The sequence below is a fragment of the Mixophyes fleayi genome, chromosome 12, assembly GCF_038048845.1.
Source record: "Mixophyes fleayi isolate aMixFle1 chromosome 12, aMixFle1.hap1, whole genome shotgun sequence".
NCBI lineage: Eukaryota > Metazoa > Chordata > Amphibia > Anura > Limnodynastidae > Mixophyes > Mixophyes fleayi.
This window is the reverse complement of record NC_134413.1, coordinates 72731320-72756082: the sequence shown is the minus strand read 5'-3', so window position 1 is coordinate 72756082 and position 24763 is coordinate 72731320. Positions and strand designations below refer to the sequence as shown.

At 42.3% G+C, this 24763-nt stretch overlaps 2 protein-coding genes across 2 annotated transcripts in view; one reads left to right on the top strand and one right to left on the bottom strand.

Moving 5' to 3' along the window:
* Positions 1-24763, top strand: part of LOC142108366 (uncharacterized) — a 338760-nt gene that overhangs the window by 49511 nt on the left and 264486 nt on the right. Inside the window, exon 3 of the mRNA XM_075191992.1 lies at positions 2321-2648. Coding sequence (XP_075048093.1) covers positions 2321-2648 — 328 coding nt within the window. The remainder of the gene's footprint in view (positions 1-2320; positions 2649-24763) is intronic.
* On the bottom strand, positions 13127-14405 carry LOC142108687 (uncharacterized). The gene has a single exon (XM_075192530.1). The coding sequence runs from the start codon at positions 14391-14393 to the stop codon at positions 13194-13196; it is 1200 nt and encodes a 399-aa protein (XP_075048631.1). The 5' UTR covers positions 14394-14405; the 3' UTR covers positions 13127-13193.

The window sequence follows — 24763 nt, the reverse complement described above, 5'->3', positions numbered from 1 at the left end:
AGTGGACAAGGGAATAGTCAAGGAAAATAAGATGGTAAAGTGGTGGATACCTAGTAGTATAGCTCGGAGTATGGTAGGCTCAACTAAAGGAATGTGTAATTTAATCAATTAAGAAAGATCTAACTAAGTATTCATAATGCACAAGACGAAAGCCAGAAAAAGAGTTAAAATATTATATGTATGTAAATTAAATGATCCTTTAATGAGAATTAATGACACAGTGCAGCAGGTGGGAAATAATATCACACAAAGAGAGTTATAGAGGCCGATACCCTGTACCTGTTCTACTAACAACTACCACAACTACCACTGGTAGTTCTCCTGAACATGATCAATAAATAAATGATGATGATGATCCAGCTGGAAGCAGGAAGACACAGAAGAGAAATGAAAGGCCAGGCAATGCCTTAATTTATGGTGAGTCATAATTATAGGTTACACTGATAATATTTCTCTAAATGATTAATTAGAGAATCCAATACACAATACATAATGTGATAAAAAGTAGCACTTAACTTAATACATTAATAACAGCAACTCTGCAGACATGTTGCCCTGTTGGAATCGCTCATACAGAGCAGACTGGCGCAATATTCACGCATGTGGGAATCAAGGAAGGAAAAATGACTGGTTTTATATATATATATATACATAAATATACATAAATATTTAGATAGATAAATGTGTGTGTGTGTATATATATATATATATATATATATATATATACAAGTTAACCCGTGCATGATACTCATGCATTCTAGTCAAATCAAGCTACTTAAGGTCTTAAAAAGGTTCTTGTCATGCATTTGGACCTAGCCCAGGCCTCCTCAGGGGAAGAGCGTTAGTTCCCGACGCAAGCGGCCTTTTTAATGTGTGTTCATGAGGTAAAATTACCTCACGAAAATAAGTTTGAGCCCTACCAAATTTCAGCCCTTTTTGAATTTTTTTTCCCACACACACTAAGAATTTAGTAGGTCAGTGTATAACTCTGCCCAGAAGGTGGCGCTGCAACTTGTTTTTTTTTTCCACACACAGACGCCACTAAGCATTTATATATTATATATATATATAAATATATATATATATATATATGTAACTACATGATGATATTCACATTTCAATATCGATCAATCCAATCTGTAGGGAACATTTACTTCCATTTATTGTATGATTCTCACTAACACCAGAGGAATAATATATTGCAATAAATTGGAGATATGAGAGAAGAGACAGAGATTGTCCTGTCTATATTTTTCCCATTAACATTGTTCCATTCTCAAATAGCTCTGAAGCAATAACTAGGAGTTAATTGCTGGATGTCACCTCTCTCCTGATGATAGTTTTCAGTTTTCCGGTCATTGAAAGAGCAGCGCTTATAAGTCTGCCATAAGAAGATATCCCAACAGCGGCCACAGTGTTTGTGTGTACAACCAACAACTCTATAACGTGACGCGTTTCTCCGCCTCCAAGTGAAATATTTTCAGAAGGATGGAGCCAAAATTCTGCTTGGAAATCTAAAAGTATATTGGCCAATCAGTAAGGGCCATCAATGAATCCAATTAGAACTCAGATCTTACATACATTTATGTATATGTCGTATGTAAGATCTCAGTTTTCTATGTTTATCTAAAGAGACTGCAGCAGCTTTACATACACAAGGATTTATATTTATTATATCTTGTGCACATGTATCCTCTATTTATCTATTTTGGGAAAAAGGCTCTTCTGGGAAACTCTATTTTTATGTCTTGCTATTCAGAATCATCACATGCAAAAATGTATATTTTGGGTATTTTTGCCCTGTGATTTCAGAAGCACACTCCAATGCATGCAATGTGTGCCTTGGCCATGCCCATTACTGGTGCTGAACAGAACCAGTTGCAAACAAAATTGCAATCTGGCAAATCATTTCTCAAGCCCAGTAACAACATGACTGTGGGCTGTCATTTGTGCCAAAACACCTTTAAGGTCATCATACAAAATGGCCTCTCTGAAATGTTACACCGCTCTCTAACACGCCTTGGTGAACTATGAATTACTCGGTGTACTCTCTCTTTTCCTGCTGCTTCTCATCCTGCTCCAAAAATCATCCTTCTTCTCCTTCTACAGGACAAATCCACTGACCACTAGCATAAGGTCAACTAGCTCTCTTATCATTTCCTATCATGTCCATCTTGTACACCTACAACAAACTTGACTTAAACACAGATCTAATATTTAATATCTATTTTTAATATTTTATTAATATTTATTTTATTTAATATTTTTAATATTTTAATATTTATTTTTAAGACATCAGACAACTCACACAGGTGATAAATCATTTACATGTTCTGAGTGTGGGAAATGTTTTGCAGAGAAATCAAATCTTGTTTTACATCAGAGAACTCACACAGGTGAGAAACCGTTTACATGTTCTGAGTGTGGGAAATGTTTTACACAGAAATCAAATCTTGTTAAACATCAGAGAAGTCACACAGGTGAGAAACCGTATACATGTTCTGAGTGTGGGAAATGTTTTGCAGAGAAATCAAATCTTGTTAAACATCAGAGAAGTCACACAGGTGAGAAACCGTATACATGTTCTGAGTGTGGGAAATGTTTTGCAGAGAAATCAAATCTTGTTAAACATCAGAGAAGTCACACAGGTGAGAAAATGTTGGAAATGTTTTACACAGAAATTTAAACTTGAACATCAAAAATTTCACACAAGATAAAAGCAATTGGAAATGAAACAAGTTTTCCGCAATTCTCCAAATATTGTGAAATCAGTTAACTGTTAATGTAAATTAAACAATTGATCCATGTGTGTGTGTATATATAATACATATATATAGTTCAGTCGTCCACAATATTAATATCGCTGACAAGTGAAGTGAATAACAGTTATTATCTCGTTATAATGGCACCTGTTAAGTGGTGGGATATATTAGACAGCAAGTCAACACTTAGTTTTTGAAGTTGATGTGTTGGAAGCAGGAAGAATGGGTATGCGTAAGGATCTGAGCGACTTTGACAAGAGTCAAATTGTGATGGCTAGATGACTGGGTCAGAGCATCTCCAAAACGACAGATCTTGTGGGGTGTTTGCGGTATGCACTGGTTAGTACCTACCAAAAGTAGTCCAAGAAAGGACAACCGGTGAACCAACGACAGGGTCATGGGCACCCAAGCGCATGGGGAGCATAGGCTAGCCTGGCTGGTCCGATCCCATAGAAGAGCTACTATAGCACAAATTTCTGAAAAAGGTAATGCTGGCTATGATAGCAAGGTGTCAGAACACACAGTGGATCGAAGGTTGCTGCCTATGGGGCTGTGCAGCCACAGAACGGTTAGAGAGCTCATGCTGATCCACCACCAAAATGCCTACAATGGGCAAGTGAGTGCCAGAACTGGACCATGGAGCAATAGAAGACGGTGGCCTTGTCTGATGAATCGCATTTTCTTTTACATCATGGATGGCCAGGTGCGTGTGCATCGTTTAATATGGGGAAGAGAAGTCACCAGGATGTACAATGGGAAGAAGGCAAGCCGGTGGAGGCATTGTGATACTCTAGATTATAATCTACTGGGAAACATTGGGTCCTGGCATTCATGTGGGTGTTACTTTGACACATACCACCTACCTAAGCTTTGTTGCAGACCAAGTACACCCCTCCATGGCAGCGGTATTCCCTGAATGTAGTAGCCTGTTTCAACAGGATAATGCACCCTGCCACATTGCAAAAAGTGTTCAGGAATGGGTTGAGGGACATGACAAAGAGTTCAAGGTGTTGACTTGGCCTCCAAATTCCCTAGATCTCAGTCCATTCGAGCATCTGTGGAATATGCTGTAAGAATAAGTCCAAGCCTTGGAAGCCCCACCTTACAACTTACAGTACTTAAAGGATCTGCTAACGTCTTGGTGCCACATCCCACAGGACACCTTCACAGGTCTTGTGGAGTCCATGCCTCACATGGTCAAAACAGTTTTGTTGGCACAAGGGGAGGGGGACCTACATAATATTAGGCAGGTGGTTTTAATGTTGTGGCTGTGTATATGGGTTATGTTGCCCTTATCTAATTTGCGAACGAGACAGGTGTGCACCACAATAAGCTAACTGGTGCCGTGCACGGAATTGTTATGGCTGCCACTTGTAAGAAATTGTTAAGCCACATATATGAGGTCTCTTAGATCCTCTGCCTCTGTTTCTGATATATTTTACAGGTAATGTGAGGCATTCCTAGATGTTTACTTGGTGCAATCACGAACGATCTGCACTTAATTCTCAAGCCGCGCATGCGCACTGATGAATATGAACTGTGCATGTGCAAAATGGCCACCAGCTATAGTATAAGTAATAAATGCACATATAGGTGAATTTGTTCTCCTGATAAAGTCTCTAGTAGACGAAACGTGTTGAGGTCATTACATGTGATATATTTCTCAAACTTTCTCTGTATCCAATATTGGAATTGAACCACCAGTAATTCAATCTTTTGTTTTCTGACTCCACTGAGTGGTGATCAGGGGACGGGTGGCAAATTTTAGCCCTGGGGGGAAACCTCGATTCAACAGCCTATTAGGACCATTTTAAAGGGAAAAAAAGGCTAGTGGCTAAGTGATCCAGCCCAAGGTAGCCCATTATGTGACCGACCCGGTGGGCAGGTGCCCCCCAACCTAGCCTGCCCCTGGTGGTGATTAATGACAGTGAGTACTGGTATAATTACACCTTGATTACAGATAAGACTTTGATTCTTTTATTTTTTGTGAATGTGCAATTTTTATATTATTCAATAAATTTGTTTTTATGAAAAGATACTATATGGGATTTCTCATTCTTTATATCTATGTATGGTGTGAACTAGACAAGCAATATTGAGCCAACAGGAACCTGTACAGATAAGCAAAATAATTTATATTTATCTGGTACACATAGTATATGTGGTTTGGTGTGAAATAATATAAATAATTATATATATATATATATATATATATATATATATATATATAATTATTATATATTATATATGTGCTTGGGCGCTCACAAGTATATGTAGGTTAAGAGACCAGTGGAAGTCTTCAAAAAGCAACACTTCCCAGCTGGATAATATATAACACATAGTGTAGTATGTTCACACTTAAATATCCTCCACCCAGAAGAGCATTAAAGTCCAAAGACTAACGATTTTTCTTGTACAATAACTGGTGTTCAGTTCCTAGTGGTGCAGTTGTCTCTGGAAACCAGTGAACCACGTGTAGGTGAATGGGGTAACCCCCTTATATAATGTGCTTCCTTAAAAGCTTCTTGTTTAATTGCGTTGTATTCTCTACATTGATCTTCATAGAGTCTTCTTTCAGTATATAGCTCCCAATATGGAAATGTGAAAAAAGACCTAAAAATATCTACTGCATTATTCTTTATTACACCGATACCAAATATTTAAAAATACACTCACGTTCCATATAGATAAAAACTGGTGCACAAATAGGTACCATCTACATAAATATAGGGTGGATGACCCTACCACAAAGCTCACACGAAGACTCGGGAGGAAGGTAAAGCTGAAATTAGTCCCGGAATTCTCCTTCCAATCACCAACCAAGTGAACGTCCTGGTCAGCGAGGAATCACCACAGTGACCAACGCGTTTTGAATTTGAGTCTTTCTCAATGTTACTAATTGTCTGACTTTTTAAAGTGTATAGCAGCCAATAAAGTGCCGCCGTGGAGACAAAGATCCTGTACGGAAGTCGTCGCTTAACTCGCAATGAGGCTTGTAGGAAATTCAAAGTGAGGCTGCATTCTTTTAGATGGAGTCAAAAATGAGGTTTGGATTTAGAACCAGATTTAATGCATATAAATACCAAAACGAGGCTTGGACTTAAATAAAAGAAAACTAATACACGCAAACACATTCAGCTCCAAACCGAGGCTTGGACTTAGATGGAAACAGGGCTAAAACATAAAGACCTCAAGCACTAAAACGAGACGTGGGCTGGAATATGGCAGAGCTAATACTTACAGCTATGTTGAGCTCCAAAACGAGGCTTTAACTCAATATTAAACGGATTTGTTTATGATACTATAAAAACTAAAATAAGGCATACATCTAAATAAAACTTTTCTATAATAAATTAACTTCTGAAATGAAGTTTTGGCTTGAATTTAAACAGAACTATACATGATATGAATTTTGAGAGTTTTGATCCAAATATAAACATAGCTCTCTAAACATTCTTATTTATCCCAAAAACAAGACTTGAGAAGCTAATACAAAAATGATGTATCGGACATGTACAGGAATAAAACATACATTCATCAACACTATTTCCAGCGATACAATAGAGTCACAATATAAATATTTTTACTTTGTCACAAGTCACCCTACCAGTTACCAGAACCTGTCGTTGATGAGAGCTTCATCTTTAGCAACCTCCTTTCCTATAGAACCAGATGTGTTTGCCGGTGCTCGGTTGTCCCCAGGGCTTAATCTCGAGTAGTGGTAACTTAATTTAGGTAAGTGGGCACCACAGAGGACTACGCAATGAGATGTTGAGCTGAGATCTCTATGGCAACTGGGATGCAGGATGCACCAGGACCAAATTTAGCAGGTATATGGAGTTTGCAACAGGATGCAGTACCAACCTTCACCAGTATAACAGATTGGCAGTGCAGAGTAGAGGATGGTATAATATCAGATGTGGACTGTGTAGAGTTGGAGCTAGAGAGCAACACAGTACAAGGGAAGGTGCTGGAGCAAGATCGAGCTGTAAATCAGGACTGTGAAACACTGCTGACACAGATGAGTTCAATGGAGTGGAGAGCAAAAATAAAATGTCATAAAACCCCAAAAATGAAAGTGCATAAGTTGTGTAAAAAATGAGAACACAATGATATGTGGAGTTTATAATTACCTATATGTAATGCCAAATGATGCCATTAGTAAATATCTATTATACATTCTAATCTATTAGTTTGCAAGTAATTACCTTTCTGTATAACAATTGCTTTCCATATCTAGCGATCACCTTTGCTAAATGAAACACAGTTTTTATTACAGTGTATTCATATGAATTATAAGAATGTCAAATGTTTATCGTGATTATATCATAACTGAGTTGCCCTGTATCAGATAAGAGCTAAACAATCCATAAGGAGAATTCTCTTTGATTCCCTCTTGAGCTCCCGATGGAGATCTCCTCCTCTCAAACCCATCTTGATCTGTTCCATGACAAAGGCCTGTAGTGATCTTGGATCACAGTCATGGCACTTCATAAAGTGCCTTTCAACATATGTTACTTGTTTTAAATTATCTCTGTCTCTCTTGACTCTCTTTATGTTGATTACATGCTCCAAGATTCTATTTTTGAGTGACCTGCCTATCATGCCACCATAGTTTAAGTTACAGGGGCAAGTTAAGCAGTAAATAACATTCGGAGGGTTATAATTTATGAATCCTTTGATTTAACTCTCGAGAACCGATCTTTATACTCCTTTGTTTGTATCATAAATTGACATGCCCGGCATACGCCATATTTGAAAAAACCCATTGGTTTATTAGAAATTCTCTTTTCAAATGGTGAGAAACTGTGGACTAAATGAAACCCCAAATTCTTAGATCTACACCATGTCATAGAGATCCTATCCTCTAACACTTCTTTCAGGTCATAATCAGACTTTAGGATATTCCAATGTTTCTGGAAGATATTGGCTATTTGCTATGGCCAACAAAAACACTGTCTTCCACATAAGATACCGTAAGTCAACAGACTGTAAAGGCTCAAACGGATGTTTAGAAAGAGCCCGAAGAACCACATTGAGGTTCCAGGGCTCAACAGGATGACAAAAAGGAGGTTGTATACGCAACACACCCTGCAAGAAAGTCCTGATATCTCCATATTCAGCAATCTTTTTCTGAAAATAGACAGAGAGGGCGGATATCTGCCCCTTGAGGGAACTAAGCCGCAAACCCTTCTGAACCCCGTCCTGAAGAAAATCCAGGACAAGGGGAATCTTAAATCTTGAGGAATGAAAACCCCTAGACTCACAGCACACAATATACGTCTTCCACACTCTATAATAAATGGAAGACGACGCAGGCTTCCTGGCCTTAATCATGGTGTTTGTTACCTCTTGAGAGAAACCTTTAGCCTTAAGTATTAGGGTTTCAATAGCCAGGCCGTCAAAGCCAGCTGATTCAAACCTTGGTAAAGGAATGGACCTTGAACCAGAAGATCTGCCTGCATGGGAAGCCAAAATGGAGGACCTCCTGCTAACAACAGCAGATCTGAGAACCACGCTCTGCGTGGCCAGAATGGAGCTATGAAAATTGCGGGAACTTTCTCCCTCTTCACCTTCTTTAGCACCCGCGCAATCATTGGGATGGGCGGGAAAATGTACACCATCCGGTACTGCCAAGGAGCTGACATGGCATCTACTATTTCTACCGCTGGGTCTCGTGCTCTTGCACCGTAGCGCGGCACCTGATGGTTCAGACTGGACGCCATCAGGTCTATCTCCGGACAGCCCCAACGCTCCACCAGTAGGGAGAATACCTGACTGTTTAGAGCCCATTCCCCGGGATGAAGGGTGTGTCTGCTGAGGAAGTCTGCTTCCCAATTCTTCACCCCCGGAATGTGAATGGCTGAAATCCTGGGGACCTGATGTTCTGCCCACGCTAGTATGCGTTTGGCCTCTCGCATAGCAGCCACGCTGCGAGTGCCCCCCTGATGATTTATGTACGCTACCGTGGTGGCGTTGTCGGACTGAATCTGAAGAGGTTTTCCTCTTAGAAATTCCTGTGCACCTATCAGAGTATTGTACACTGCTCTGAGCTCCAGAATGTTTATTGGAAGACGTGATTCCTGAGGGGACCAGAGACCCTGAAGCCTCAGGGTTCCTGTTACTCCCCCCCATCCCAACAGACTGGCGTCTGTTGTGACTAGAGTCCAAGACCATACCTGTAAGGATTGGCCTCTCTCCAAGTTGGATCGGGACGTCCACCAGACCAGAGATAGCCTTGTGGCTGTGGACAGACAAACCATCTGTTTGTCCAAATTCATCTGCGACCCTGACCACTTCCGCAGGATCTCCCCCTGAAGTGGACTTGAGTGAAATTGAGCAAACGGAACTGTCTCGAATACAGAGACCATCGTCCCCAGGAGCTTCATGCAACTGAGAACAGAGACACTCCTCTTCCTCAGCAAGGCTCTGGTCTTTGACTGCAAAGCTAAGACTTTTTCTGCTGGGAGATAAACTCTCAGAGACTGAGTATCGAAAAGCAGACCCAAGAATCGCATCTGCTGAGTTGGCACCAGCGATGAGTTGGGTAAATTCAACACCCAACCGTGACTCTGAAGAAACTGCATAACAGTCTGAATCTGTTGGGATAAAAGGACCGCAGACGGTGCCTTCAACAGAAGGTCGTCTAGGTAAGGGACAATTGTTATGCCCTTCTGGCGCAATAGACTGGCCATGACTGCCATGATCTTGGTAAAGACTCTGGGAGCGGTAGCCAGGCCGAAGGGGAGTGCCCTGAACTGAAAGTGCGCCTTTCCTACTGCGAACCGAGGGAGACTCTGGTGTCCTTCCCAGATCGGTAAATGTAGGTAAGCAACCTTGATGTCTAATGATGCCAAAAACTCCCCTTTTTCTATCCCTGCTATCACAGAGCGAAGGGATTCCAAGCGAAATCTTTGAATCTTCAGCTGCTTGTTCAGAGACCGAAGATTCAGGATGGGCCGGAAGGATGCGTCTGGTTTTGGCACCAGGAAGAGGTTTGAGTAAAAACCTCGCCCCCGTTCTAGAGGAGGGACCTGAACTATTACTTGAGCAGAAAGGAGCTTTTGTATGGCTTCCTAAAGTGCTACACGTCTGCGGGGGCAAGAGGGGAGAGGAGTGGGCTAGATCTATGACGTAGCCCCGGGACACAACTCCTTGAACCCAGAGATCCGTCGTGGATTTCCACCACCGATCCCTGAATTGAAGAAGACGTGCCCCCACCTGATGCTTCCCCTGAAGAACTATGTCACGCGGAGGGCTTGTCTGCTGGACAAGCAGAACCTCTCCTTGCTGTACCTCTAGCTCCTCTGCCTCTAATGGCCGATGATCTAGACGCTGAGGAATACCCTCTATTAAAGGCACCCCCTCGGGAAAAGCTCCGAAAGGAACGAAATCACTCTGACGGGGCCTGTTTGAAACCGTGGGTAGAGCAGTACTCTTACCTCCTGTGGTCTCCTGAATAACCCTTTCGAGCTCTGCCCGGAATAGAGTTCGTCCATCAAAGGGTAAATTCTCTAAAGCTTTCTTAGAGTCTGCGTCCACCGACCACGTCCCTAACCATAGACGACGAGCTGCTACAGTAAGAGCCGAGCCCTTGGCATTTACCGAAACTGCATCCATGGCAGCGTTCCCTACGTACTCCGAAGTTTCTAGTACATGTTGTGCTAGATCTACTAGCTCTGTACGCTGAGTGTTATCTCTAAGGCCCTTAATCAAAGCCTCCATCCATAACTGTACAGCCTTGTTGGCCCATGCTATAGCCATATTAGGCCTAAACAAACTTCCCACAGCGGTATAAGCTGAGCGAAGAGCCAGATCACACTTCTTATCAGTGTAATCCTTAAGGGTTATCCGCTCTTGGACCAGAATAGCTGAAGATGAAGCTAACCGGGCTACCGGTGTGTCCACCCTAGGCAAAGTCTCCTATTTTACTGTGTCCTCAGGAGGCAGAGGATAAAGAGACTTACTTTCCCGGCATCATAAACTGCTTATTTGGCTTGTGCCAAGCTTCAGAAATAATCTCCAACATTTCTGGAGAATGCAGGAAAATTGCTAACTGTGCCTTAGGTCTTTTAAATAAGGATATACCCTTAGGCGCTACGGGCTCCGGATCAGCGAACCCTAAGGCATGTCTGATTCCCCAAGTAAGACTGTCCACACTCGTGGAGCCAGAATCATAGATAGCCTCCCCTTCTGGGTCGATATCTACCTCACCTTCTTCGGCTGAGGAGCGATCAGAAAGCTGATCTATTTCCAGATCTGCATCAGTAATGGCTCTCTTACCCCTCTGGGAAATAGATACTAGCCTATCTTCCCCGTGAGTAGACCCTGCCTGTGATGTGGCATTGTCGTCAGACTGGCTGCCTGCAAGTGTAAGTGGGGTAGTGTTGTCACGTACCTCTATTGCCCGCAGCATCACAGCCGTCATTTTCTCCATAGCCGAAGAAAAAGACCTCATCCAGGGCGGTTCCACCATTGCAGAGGATCCCTCCTGGGCTGGGTTGTTTCGCCTCTGAGCGTCCGCAGTACAAGCTGCGCAAAGGGCGTTTCGCTCTGTGTGGCCAACAGAAAGTTTTGTGTTACATTTTGAACAGGCATAATATACTGCAGCAGGCACAGAAGTACCCTTGCCTTTAGCTGTCCCCTTCTCCGCCATTGTTCTGCTTCTTAAAATAATTATTAAAAGAAATACAGACAATTTAAGACGACAAAATAGGAGAGTCCTGTGCTAGGAAGTCTCTGAAAGAGCACCACTCCAAATAATACAAAAGACCGTTATAGTACTGTCTGTGAAAATTCCTTTTACATGAAATAACTCACAAGACCATATAACCACATATATACACTCCCCAAATGCTCCTCTAATCATACAAGCCTGTAGCGATTAGGGCATATAAGGATATCACCGGAGGAGAGGCAGAGCAGAGGAATCTAGACAGAGCTGCATGCTTTCAGCAGTGACCTTCTCTTCACCCCCGCCGTTCACCGTGCGGTAAGACCAGATCCAGGAAGCTGCGATAACACTCCTCCCCTTCCTGGCTCTGCCCGCTCTGCCTCTGTAAAACAAAACTCGCTGGCCCCATCCTCCAATGGCCGCCTAGGAGAGTCTAATGGCGCGCTATTCAGATTTTATGCCCAGCTCAGCGCGCTCCTTACTGCAGCCGACTCACCTCTCCCGAGTGTGAGCGCTGATTTTGTCCCCAAATATGCTCGTTTGTCTAGGGAGAGCGGGGACCTGCCGGCAAGAGGATCGCGGCGGGGGGGGGGGGGGGAGGCTGATACAGCTTCACTCCCCTGCCGCTGCTAGACACATAAAAGTTGCACTAAAACACCGTTCTGTGTCCCTTCTGAATATTTTCACCTTCCACTTAGACCAATAAACCTAACTAATGGCGCCTTAGAATAAATGCCGGCAGAGGTGCTGGTAGAAATGAGCGCTAGGCTTCATTTACCTGTGCTGGGATCCAGAGTGAGCAGAGCTGAGTCCTATTCACTCTGCTGGGTCTTGCCTGGGATCCCGCGCTGCACCTGAATAGAATAAAAAATAAAAACATGTAATCCTACTGCTAGACAAAGTATAGGCAGGAGCCTATACTCGTGACCGAACTCTAAGTCACTTAAAAAAACTAAGGATCTCTCTGGAGAGGAGGGGCATAGCAGGGGAGGAGTCCAAAGATTTAACAGTTAAAGTGACAAGAACTCCTGAGCCCACTACTATACCCAATGTCTTGCAGTGTCCCCCAATGGCAGGGAAGAGAAATTAGAATTTATAAAATGTAAGAAGCTGTCTCTGGTATGTGTACTGTCAGTGGCTTCACTAGGCAGGCACAAGATGGCTGATTATCTTCTTAGATATTTTCTGTATAGAGGAAGTGAATCTGCATGATACAGGGGGTTGGGTAGTGTTATGTGGCTGCGGGGGCTCACTGTACCATTATTAACCCTGGCACATCACTCATTTAAAATTTTCACTTATGCAGTGCCAGAGGCTGGGAGACACTGTGACAAATGGAGCCCATCACTGACCAGGCTTGTAGAACAATCCCTGCACTAGTCTGACTTACTATAACCGGATCACTCTGAACAAGTCTTATTGCAAAGGTGAAATGAAAAGAGTCAATACTACTGAACTTTTATATTTCAGATCCCCATAAGATGGAGCAAAGTTTTGCACCCCTGTAGACACATCTTGACCCACTTAGCCATGGGCATACCATATAAATGAGAGCTTTTGTACAAAAATGACATCACAATATTGCATTTAGGTCGTGGGACACATTTTTCAAGCTTCATAATCAATCCCCAATGGCAATGTATTACAAGAATCAACTGTTTTTACAATATTAAGAGTACTGCAGCTCCTTGTTTCATGTCCAATTGCTTTTGTCCTATGTGATATCCAAGACCTGATTTGTTTGTTAACCATTTTCATTACTCAGAACATGGGAATGTTTTCTCACCTGCATGGGTTCTCTGATGTTTGATAAGTTTTGAGTTCCATGGAAAACATTTTCCACACTCAGAACATGGAAATGGTTTCTCACCTGTGTGAGTTCTGTGATGTTTGACAAGGTTTGACTTTTGTGCAAAACCCTTCCCACACTCAGAACACGGAAACGGTTTTTCCCCTGTGTGAATTCTCTGATGTTCAATGTGTTTTGATTTCTGTGCAAAACATTTCCCACATTCAGAACATGGAAATGGTCTCTCACCTGTGTGAATTCTCTGATGTTTGACAAGTTTTGATTTCTGTGAAAAACATTTCCCACACTCAGAACATGGAAATGGCTTCTCACCTGTGTGAGTTCTCTGATGTCTAATAAGTTTTGATTTTACGGCAAAACATTTCTCACACTCAGAACATGGAAATGGTTTCTCATCTGTGTGAGTTTTCTGATGTTCAACATGATTTGATTTGTATACAAAACATTTCCCACACTCAGAACATGGAAATGGTTTCTCGCCTGTGTGAGTTCTCTGATGTTCAACAAGTTTTGATTTATGTGCAAAACATTTCCCACACTCAGAACACGGAAATGGTTTCTCACCTGTGTGAGTTCTCTGATGTTCAACAAGTTTTGATTTCTGTGTAAAACATTTCCCACATTCAGAACATGGAAACGGTTTCTCACCTGTGTGAGTTCTCTGATGTCTAATAAGTTTTGATTTCTGTACAAAACATTTCTCACACTCAGAACATGGAAATTGTGTCTCATCTGTGTGAGATCTCCGATGTTCAACAAGATTTGATTTATATACAAAACATTTCCCACACTCAGAACATTGGAATGGTTTCTCACCTGTGTGAGTTCTCTGATGTTCGACAAGCTTTGATTTATATGCAAAACATTTCCCACACTCAGAACATGTAAAAGGGTTCTCAGCTATGTGACTTTTCTGATGTTTATGAAGAGATAATTTAACTGTACAGCTTTTCCCACCCTCAGAACATGGAAATAATGTATCATCTGTATGAGCTGTACGATGTGTAACAATATCTATGTTATCAGAATTACATTCCTTATGATTAGAGAGTTCAGATGATTTATCTGCACTGTAAAGTATTGGATGTATATTTAGGGTAATTGGGTTTTCTCCTGTAGAATCTTGAGTGATGTTGTTATCTTCCATTTCAAAATCTGTAGATAAAATCAGTTGCTCCCCCAAGATATTCTTGCGTTTACATCCATCTGCTGAAAGTAAAATAAATGTAAGGAAGGACATTGAGCTGCAGATTACAATACCCAAAATTTTCAAACTATGAGCAGGTTGTTCAGTTGTTTAATTTCAATTTGCAATTGACGAACACTTCATTACAATTATAAAAGCGCATTATCAAGCACATTGTATAGATGCAGTCATAATTGGAATTCCTGTAATGACTCAATAAACAAAATATATGACTGTTTACTGTAATACATTTTATTACTCACCGGTATCGATACCTGTAGGGATTTCCTCCTCCTTACACTGCTGATCACCCCTCACATACGTCTCTTCCTCTTCCTCTCCCTCTATAATTTTTATTTTAATATCAGTCAGGATGTCATCCTAAATAGCCCACAAAAGAATGATAATTTTTAGTCAAGTTTTTTTATTGGTATTTCAAAACAGAACATAAAGAAAATAATTATTTCTGAATAAACGTGATAGATATAAACCACCGGGTGTGACACATTACATCAAAGATTAGTAAATTTCCAATACTTATGCAGGTATACAAAAACATACAGAATAATATCAAGACTGACAATAATACAGTATATATCAGATGGCATGGGTCCCCATGGACTCATGGGCACCCCTGATCATCATCATCATCTATTTCTTTATATAACGCCACTAATTCCATAGCGCTGCACAGAGAACTCACTCACATCAGTCCCTGCCCCATTGGAGCTTACAATCTAAAATTCCCTAACATACACACACAGACCAAGAGAGACTAAGGGCAATTTAATAGCAGCCAATTAACCTACCAGTATGTTTATGGAGTGTGGGAGGAAACCAGAGCACCCGGCGAAACCCACGCAAACATGGGGAGAACATACAAACTCCACACAGATAAGGTCATGGTTAGGAATCAAACTCATGACCCCAGTGCTGTGAGGCAGAAGTGCTAACTGTTAGGAACCCCTCCAGCCAGTACAGCAAAACCCGGAGTCTGCTCCGAAAGTCCGGTGTTCACTGTTGGGACAGACTTGGCTGCAGACAGAGGGTTGTGAGATGTCCACTGGCTGGGGAGAACCCAGGAATAGAGTTACAGAGGGCGTAGAGTAGGAAGTGCAGGAGCGAGTCCAGTGAGACACCGAGTGGATGGTGTCAAGACTGATATATCACTCATTGCCACTGGAATAAATAAGGAACAGTTGATAGAGAAGTCCCCTGATCCACAATGGTTTCTGTACCGGTACTTGTCCGGAAAGGAACGGAACTTACAGTGATAGGTAAAGATGATGAAACTGAACGTAGGCAGTAGCCAAGGGTAACTACAACCCACAGTACCGGTGAGAGTCTAGAGATTTTAGGGAAATAGTTCTTAGGCGATTGCCAGGGGTAACTACAACCCTCAGTACCGGTGAGAGTACGGAGATTTAGGGGTACAGTTCTTAGGCAGTTGCCAAAGGCAAGAGGGGGCTGGACTGTTTCTGCATTATCCACAAAGAACTCTTCCCACAAGGCAACCAGATCAGGTCCCTTGCCCATTAAAGGTAACTAAAAGAGTTCAGGTTCCAGAAAGATTGACCCCCTGGTAATGGCAAAGTCTACAGACAATATAAGAGGGGAATGGTCGCAGAGTTGTATCAGTCTTTCTAATGTAAGATTTTGCCTATGAAGGCACAGGGAGGTGCCCCGGGTGGAGCTGCCTAAGAAGGGATGCGATGAGCTTGCTCCACTGCGAACTGAGCCGTAAAGGAATCCTTCCCAAAAGCTTGAATTAACCATTTCTCCAAGAAACATTCAGTACCAGGCCCCTCCACTTATTCAGGTAACCCCACAAAACGAGTATTATTGCATCAGAGACTCCCCTCACTATAAGAAAGCTTCTGCTTACATGCCAACATCTGAGCTTCCAAATTATCAATTTGACCCTTCATAGGTGCTGTAGCATCTTCTAGAGTCTCCGCTTCAGCCACTCACTATTGGATTTGTTGCATATCATGTCTGAAAAGGGAAAGGTCGGCCAGCTGTAGAAGCTGCTGCAATGTGACCTCAGGGTAAGTAGGTGAGGTTGGTGCATTAGAAACAGTGGTAGTTTGGGAGGGCACACATAATGGAGTTTCTCCAGAACTGTCAGTGGGTGTAGAGGAATAGGCAAACCGGTCAAGCCATCCGGCCAGAGCAGCATGATCACATAACGAGGAAAATACATCCCAATATAGAGGAATGGGTATAATAATAGTGTTGTATTTCATGGATAAACACTTGTATGAAAGTCTTACCATGAAAGTACCCAAGGCAGGATCATAGAACAGAGTCAAGATAGTATAGACACCACTTCTAAAAGGCAAACTGGATAATCCAGATATGGGAATAAGGTTCAATAAATAAGCTAATGACTGTCCCACAGGAGTAATATATATTAGATGTCAAGTGCCAGGATGTTATCACAGCACAAACAGGCAAGATAGCATAAGTCAAATTACAGCCACTGTGTGAGGTACCTGCATGCACTCAGAGCCTGAGGCCCAGCTGTTGGGGATCCAATCTGTATCTCAGGATGGAAGGCTGACTTGGAGCAACAGAACTGTGCAGCATGAGGACAAATCGCCGCTCTCTATGGTGGAAAATAGGGCACCACCAAGACGTCAGCCCAGATTACAGGACAGGAACAGAAAATGTCCATCCCCAGCTCCCAGGGCAGAGGGGTATAGTCTACAGCATTGTCATGTACTCGAGTCGCACACAGTAAAGGGAAGAGCCTGAGCAAGTGTCGGCACCCGACGACCTGACAGTGATGGGTAAGTATGGTGATCTGTCTCATCACAGCAGGGGTCCCTGGGGTGTCCGCACCAACAGTCAGCGCCGGCAGCACGGAGAGGCAGAAGCGCTGTCCACCAAGGAGTCAGGCTGCAGGGGGACCGCTCAGATAGCAGCCTCCGCACACCAGGCTGGGGTCTCGAAGAGCAGCGCCGCAGCCGCGGATCAGGAGAAGTACCCCAGAGGATGCCAAGAGGGGTAAGTAAGCTCCAGGACTAGACAGAGTCCAAATAAACCAGCAAACTCAAAATGGAGGATAAATGCAGGAATTTTAGGATGGAGAACGTAGCAAGCATACTTGTACTCCATGTATGTCCAGGACACGACCCCTTTAAGAATATTATATTAAATAATATCTGATTTAATAATGTGAGATGAAACAGAAGAATATGAGAGTATAAGATCCACGCTGTTTTTTTACAGATAATATAATAAAATCACTTTGGCATTTAGGTATTTGGCAAGACCCTAAAATGTCATCTACCTGAAACTCCTGTGAATAAAGAGTACGGAGATATCTCTCTGGGGTATTTCTGTTACTGGATCCATCTGTAGGAAACACACAGTGACTGATTACATTGTTTATACAAGGAGAATATGTGACTCTTGTCTGTAATAAGTGTTTATTACTCACCTATGCTGATTTCCTCCTCCTTACACTGCTGATCACCCCTCACATACGTCTCTTTCCTTCCCTCTATAAATTCTAATTTAATACCAGTCATGACGTCATCCTAAACAGCCCACAAAACAATACAAATATATTTAATAATAACTGATTTAATAATTTATGATGAGACAGAGGAATGTCAGTGTATATGATCCACACAAGTATTTTTTTTACAGATCATATATTGGGAAATTCACTTTGGTATTTGGCGAGACCCTAAAATGTCACCTACCTGTGGAATACTGTGATTTTCCTCTGTACAATCCTGTGAATAAAGAGGACACGGACATCTCTCTGTGGTATTTGTGTTACTGGATCCATCTGTAGGAAACATACACTGAGTGAATACATTGTTTATATGTGATTCTCAGATGATGTGTATCTAGGTGGCCTTCAAAACTGTTCTCTCCCCTACAATAAATGAAAATCTCCTCTTACCCAGTGATTTGAGAATCCAGTGATTCTCCATCATTACGTCTTTTAAAAGACTCTTCTGCAATCTTAAATACGTCCACTCCTGCATGGATAAATAGACAGTGACATCCCAACACTTTATAGGAAGCTAATACACCCAATGATACAGTCATCACGCAGACACATCCCCTGGTGTTACTGTATTATGTCACATTCCCAGCAGTCACCTCTCCAGTCACCAGCGGAATGATCTTGTTGATCAGTTCCAGGATCTTCTAGTCATTGTTTCCCTCATATATCAGTGAGTGAGGTGGAGGAACCGTGATGGGACTCTGGGTCCTGCTCAATACTCCTGACACACTTGAGGGTGGCCCACCAAATCTCTTTATTACTACGGTGTAATCCTGTGAAATGAATTGGATAAAAAGATAAATGAAGCTCCATGTATTTGGAATTTTTAGGAGTTAACTACAATACAATAATAGTATATTTTACAAATACAACCAATATCCTATATGTAACTGTTTCATATATACATGAGTGTATATAGCATTTACATCTACTGCAGCTCAGTGGGCTCACCTATCACCCAAACCTTCAGTGGGTTCACCTTTAAAGACAAGTTTAAAGTGGGTTCTTGTAGTAGACAGAGGACTCAGAATGGCCAACCTACGGAAGATAATAGGAGAAGTAAGTGCTAGATACATTCTACTAGACAGTCCATATAGGAAACACTTACATGTAGGACAGGGGTTGGATTTGTAAAACTAGCCCTTCTTGTCCATTTTGCACATTTAAAAAGTCCAGGAAAGTGGAAACATTCTATAATCGTAAAACTTACAACTAAAAATATAGCAAAATCTGTAACTCATTTTAATCAGAGTTGGTATTTCAGCAGTTTGAACAGTGTAGTAAATCGTACAACTCCAGTGAGTAAAACATAACCTAGCACAGACCCGTTGGGGTTGCACTAATTTAAAAATCAAAATCCATTCCTAATTTTAATAAAGCATTCACTACGCTAATATTGAAACTGAGGAAAAGACGCACAATCCATGGCCTCCTATGGCCCTATCACACTACTTAATTTGGATATTAAGCTGCTGGCTAAAATCATGGCCACTCGTTTACAGTCCATTTTCCCATCACTCGGTGATTGAAATATGTATAAGCCATCGCGGCGGTGGCCTCCTCGTCCTTACAATATCCTTCCAAGAATATACAACTTAGCCTGGACGCCAATAAGGCGTTTGATGCAGTATCCTGGCCCTATATGTATGAGGTACACAAACGTGGGGCATTCAGAGAGGATTTCACTACTCTGATAGGGCCTGAGTCATTAAGGAACGTATCTCTGTTATTTGTGTGTATCATACGCATTTCCCTTCTGCGCATGCCCAGAACGAGGACACTCGGCCGTCAACGAAAGCAAGTCCGCTGCGTATGCCAACGCAAATGACAGTTACGACGGTCTACGGTTCTTTTGAGATTTCATATTCCACATATATATTGTACGCATCCTGCAGTGTCTGGTCTAGTACAGCAGAGTGACCCTACGCCCATAGTCATCACCACACGTATCCTGAGATCCGCTCCTTGCCGACTCCAGGAGTACGCAGAGATGATTTATGTAACGTTGAGAACAACTGCACGATGCGCTCTGTATGCTGCCTTAATGACTCAGGGCCATAAGCTTTTTCTATTCTTGCCCAACCACCTCTCTACTAATCAATGGCCTGATTGGAGAGGCGGCACCCATGACGAGGGGTACACGTTAGGGCTGCCCCATGTCACCCTTACTCTTCAACCTAGTACTTGATCCTATGCTTGAGACCTACATACTGTATTTCGGGGCGTCCGTGTTGTATTTATCAAGCTGTCCGTTTGATAAATCCCTGGCATTATACCTGATCCTTGCTTTACCTGACGCTACTTGGCTAGAAACATAGCAATTAAATTGGCGTAAAGCACTATCCCATATCTAGGTATAGAACTTTCTAAGAACCTTGGTCTCTTCTATCAACATCATATCTCGAAAGTTGTTGGGAACCTAGTAACAAGGTTGAGGGCTGGGGTCATCTTTGTCTTTACTTAATGGGTAGAGCAAATTTACTTAAGATGAAATCCTCCCCTAGACTTGTAGAGTATTTCAAAACTTCATTTGGGGGGAAAAAAATCAAGAATTGGGCTATTGAAACTTTAACAACCCAGGACTAATGCTGGATTTCATTTGGCCAATATAGAACTCTATAATCAGGCTGCTCAACTTCAGTACCGGAGGGATTTGATACAAGGGTCTGACACCTATGCGGATACCTCACCAGAACAAAATTTCCTCCCTGGCCTAAAATTGACTGCTTTCCTACATCTACATGACCACAAGGTATCAGCGACAGTTCTTGACAACCACCATTTTATGTCCACTAGAAAATTGTGGCACATCATACATACATTGAAACTAAAACCTTACTTATCTATCCATCTTCCTCTATTTGGGAACCCTAGTTTTTAGAATGGAGAGGCTGCCTAGCTATTCACTATCTAGAATGACGCGGGGGTTAGAACGGTGGGGCAGTTCCTTACTCAATCTAAGAAACCCTTGACTTTCCAACAAACAGGGAACCTGCACGACGTGATTAGACCGTGCAACCTAGACTTTTACAGACTCACATTATGCAAGTGTAGTGACCAGACCATTTTCTCAACAGGATTGGGACCCACCCGCTCTACTATGATACATTGAAAACGGGATTGGATGGGACGCTTTGTACCTACTAATTTTTTACTTCTTTACAGCTCACAGTGTGTGTGATGGGACCTGTTTTATTCCTTGTTATATATCACTATATAGATTATTATCCTTTCTATAATATTCATCCATTATAAACAGTGCATGTGCTGGGAACTGTCTTATTACTCTTTATATATCACTATATAGATTATTATCCTTTATATAATAATAATAATAATAATAATAATAATAATAATAATAATCACCCATTATAAACAGTGTGTGTGCTGGGAGCTGTCACATCCCTCTGCATATATAGTAATTACAACATCCCTCTCCTCTATATAATAATAATCTCCCATTATAAACAGCATTTTATATGAGCTGTAATGTCTCCCTATACAGACTCCTCTGTATAATAATCCTTCATATCTCTGCTCTCAGCATAATAATAATATATTGTTAGAAGATATTACCTCAGCCTTGTACAGGTCCTGGATGTTGTTGATATATATGAATGAGTTAAAGCTGCTCTCCAGGTTGTAAAATGGCTCCTGCAAGAGTATGTGACCACGCCCCCTCTGGAACGTCACTGGTACATAACTGTATCAGCTGTATTGTGTCTGGGAGACTAAGGGAAAATGGCCGCCGCTGTTCTACATTAAGGACAATGCAGTAATACAGTATTTTACTCTAGTGATAACATTGCTGCTAGTCAGCTATATGCTACGTTCATTACTAGCTGTTAGAAGCTAAATCCCTTTCAGATAATTCTGTGACATCACGAGGTCATGTGACTGCTGTAGTCACATGGTACACAGTGCAGGAGCTGCTGCTGGATAACTTCCTGTTCCTGTGTAGTGGAGGAAAGGTAAGAAGTAGTGATGTGATGGGGAGGGGACATGTGTGACTAAAGGTGCTGGGCAGAGAGGGGACATGTGTGACTAAAGGTGCTGGGCAGAGAGGGGACATGTGTGACTAAAGGTGCTGGGCAGAGAGGGGACATGTGTGACTAAAGGTGCTGGGCAGAGAGGGGACATGTGTGACTAAAGGTGCTGGGCAGAGGGGGGACATGTGTGACTAAAGGTGCTGGGCAGAGAGGGGACATGTGTGACTAAAGGTGCTGGGCAGAGAGGGGACATGTGTGACTAAAGGTGCTGGGCAGAGAGGGGACATGTGTGACTAAAGGTGCTGGGCAGAGAGGGGACATGTGTGACTAAAGGTGCTGGGCAGAGAGGGGACATGTGTGACTAAAGGTGCTGGGCAGAGAGGGGACATGTGTGACTAAAGGTGCTGGGCAGAGAGGGGACATGTGTGACTAAAGGTGCTGGGCAGAGAGGGGACATGTGTGACTAAAGGTGCTGGGCAGAGAGGGGACATGTGTGACTAAAGGTGCTGGGCAGAGAGGGGACATGTGTGACTAAAGGTGCTGGGCAGAGAGGAGACATGTGTGACTAAAGGTGCTGGGCAGAGAGGGGACATGTGTGACTAAAGGTGCTGGGCAGAGAGGGGACATGTGTGACTAAAGGTGCTGGGCAGAGAGGGGGCATGTGTGACTAAAGGTGCTGGGCAGAGAGGGGACATGTGTGACTAAAGGTGCTGGGCAGAGAGGGGACATGTGTGACTAAAGCATGAGGCATGTGAAGGAGAAGTCTCTTCCCCACACGGCCCCTCCTCAAACAACAATAACCTGACAACACTTACTAACTTTTCTCAGATATTCCCCATGACACGTATTACATGATCTTTTCCCTGACAGGCCTCCTGCCCACAATCGTGTCTCGCTGCTGCCCACCAGCTTTTACCTCACAGGCCCCGCTGCCTCAATCCTGACACCTCTCTTACTTCAAAATGAAAGAGGCGCGTTTTATTTGAAAGAGGAGTAGATCCTTAGCAGTGAATGAGATAATAATACAGAGATCATTGTTGCCATAGATGTTGGGGTTTTCTTTTTTTAACTGTATCTAGTCAGAGTTTAGTTAGATGATATTATCATTACAGGCCATTAATATAATTGCTTTTGTCACAAACTGTACATAAGACACCTCAATTATCTCACAAAAATAACAATACATCCAGATTTCAATGCACTGTTTTTATGTGGCATACTTCAGCCTTCTCACTTATCCATAACTTTAAGTTTTGGTATACTTCAGGCATTAATTGGGGATACCAGGAACCACTGTAGTATATTGTAGGGAACAGGCGAAAGGGCCATTTAAGACATCCTAGAAGTTCACCGACACTCCTCCTGCTCTATACTCTTCTCTCCTGTTAGGCCTTCAGTTTAGATTAAGTGCCCCCCCCCCCCCTTCACAATGCTGGGTAACTCTGCGGGACCTAGGTATAGACGCTACAGATGTTCCCAGGTAGTGATTGCAGGAATGGCCGTCACTGCTTCACAGTGCTCTGTAGTGCACAGTGCTGGAAGATAGGTTTAGCAAGTTGGAATGGCTACTTGTTAGTGTTGGGGCAGCTTCATGTTTCCTTAAGGGGCCTGGGTCAGGTGGGGGTTACTGGGTATATATAAGCCCCCACTGGGCACTGGATGTGTGGACGGTGAGTCCTTTTGTACAGCTACAAATGCATTTTTTCTTGTACTACAAAGCAATTTTTGTTACATACCATCCAGACTGCTGCAACCTCCATCTTGCTGTAATGATATCTTGGTACCCTACAGTCCATTCAAATAGTCGCTGCAGGAATAACCTCCCTACTCTCCATCATTAATTACTGTTCTGCTACTGAAATCATCTTGTTTTCCATTTTAATTATCTTTTCATTGCAAAAGTATTTAGAGCTGGCCAATCCATTTCCACCTGTTATATCTATTATCACAATCTGTACGTACCCACCATCTGCTCACGTTGACGCTTTATTTTTCCTAGGGTACCTCCGCTCTCAGGACTGCGACCCTTCTTGAATGCTGCCCCTGGAAATCTTCACAGAATGTCTGTCTGTCATGTATGGTCTCTAACTGCAGGACCCTGCTGAAAGCTCATCTGTTTACCGGACAGTTCACATAGTGCTTGTGACTTACTTCTCCCAGAGCTGCGCTCCAGAGGGTAAAAGGACACGTTCTGGTGCGGACTGTTATGTGTTTTCTTCTTTAAAGTATCCGTTCATCAAGCGATATTAACGAAGGAGTACACAAGAAACATAATAAAAACAGTTTAATTATTTTATTTCTACTCCTGAACTTCATGTTATTATCCCACCTGATGAATTTAACGCAAAGAGTGATAGTTGTGTTGTCACTTGTTATGATGAGGACCAGCAAGTGGAATATATAACCTGATATTGTAAATGGACGTTATCAGACATTTGTGTGCGCTGTTACATACTACAGACAGCTGAGCTTTGTAATATATATTTGAATATTTTGTAACCAATACATAATGTGATGTAAACAACATACTGAAAGCAGATTTTTTTTTTTGTATATTTGAGAGTGAAGGGTTGTTATAAAGAAGTTATTTCTTTCACCATTAATATTACAGCATCTTTATTATTTTGCCTGCTATACTTTCTCCAACACATCTCAATCTTTAGTATATCAAGTCTGTATTTTACCTGTAATTTCTATGCCAGCCAAGGTTCTCCCCCGGCAGTGGAGGACCCAGGAGGGGGTGAGTGATCCAGGGGCTGGCGGGACCACCACACTCATTGGGGTATATTTACTAAACTGTGGGTTAGAAAAGGTGG

What these genes read in the sequence shown, in the direction of transcription:
- LOC142108687 (XM_075192530.1), bottom strand. Translation starts at nt 14,393, where the DNA reads ATGGAAGATAACAACATCACTCAAGATTCTACAGGAGAAAACCCAATT.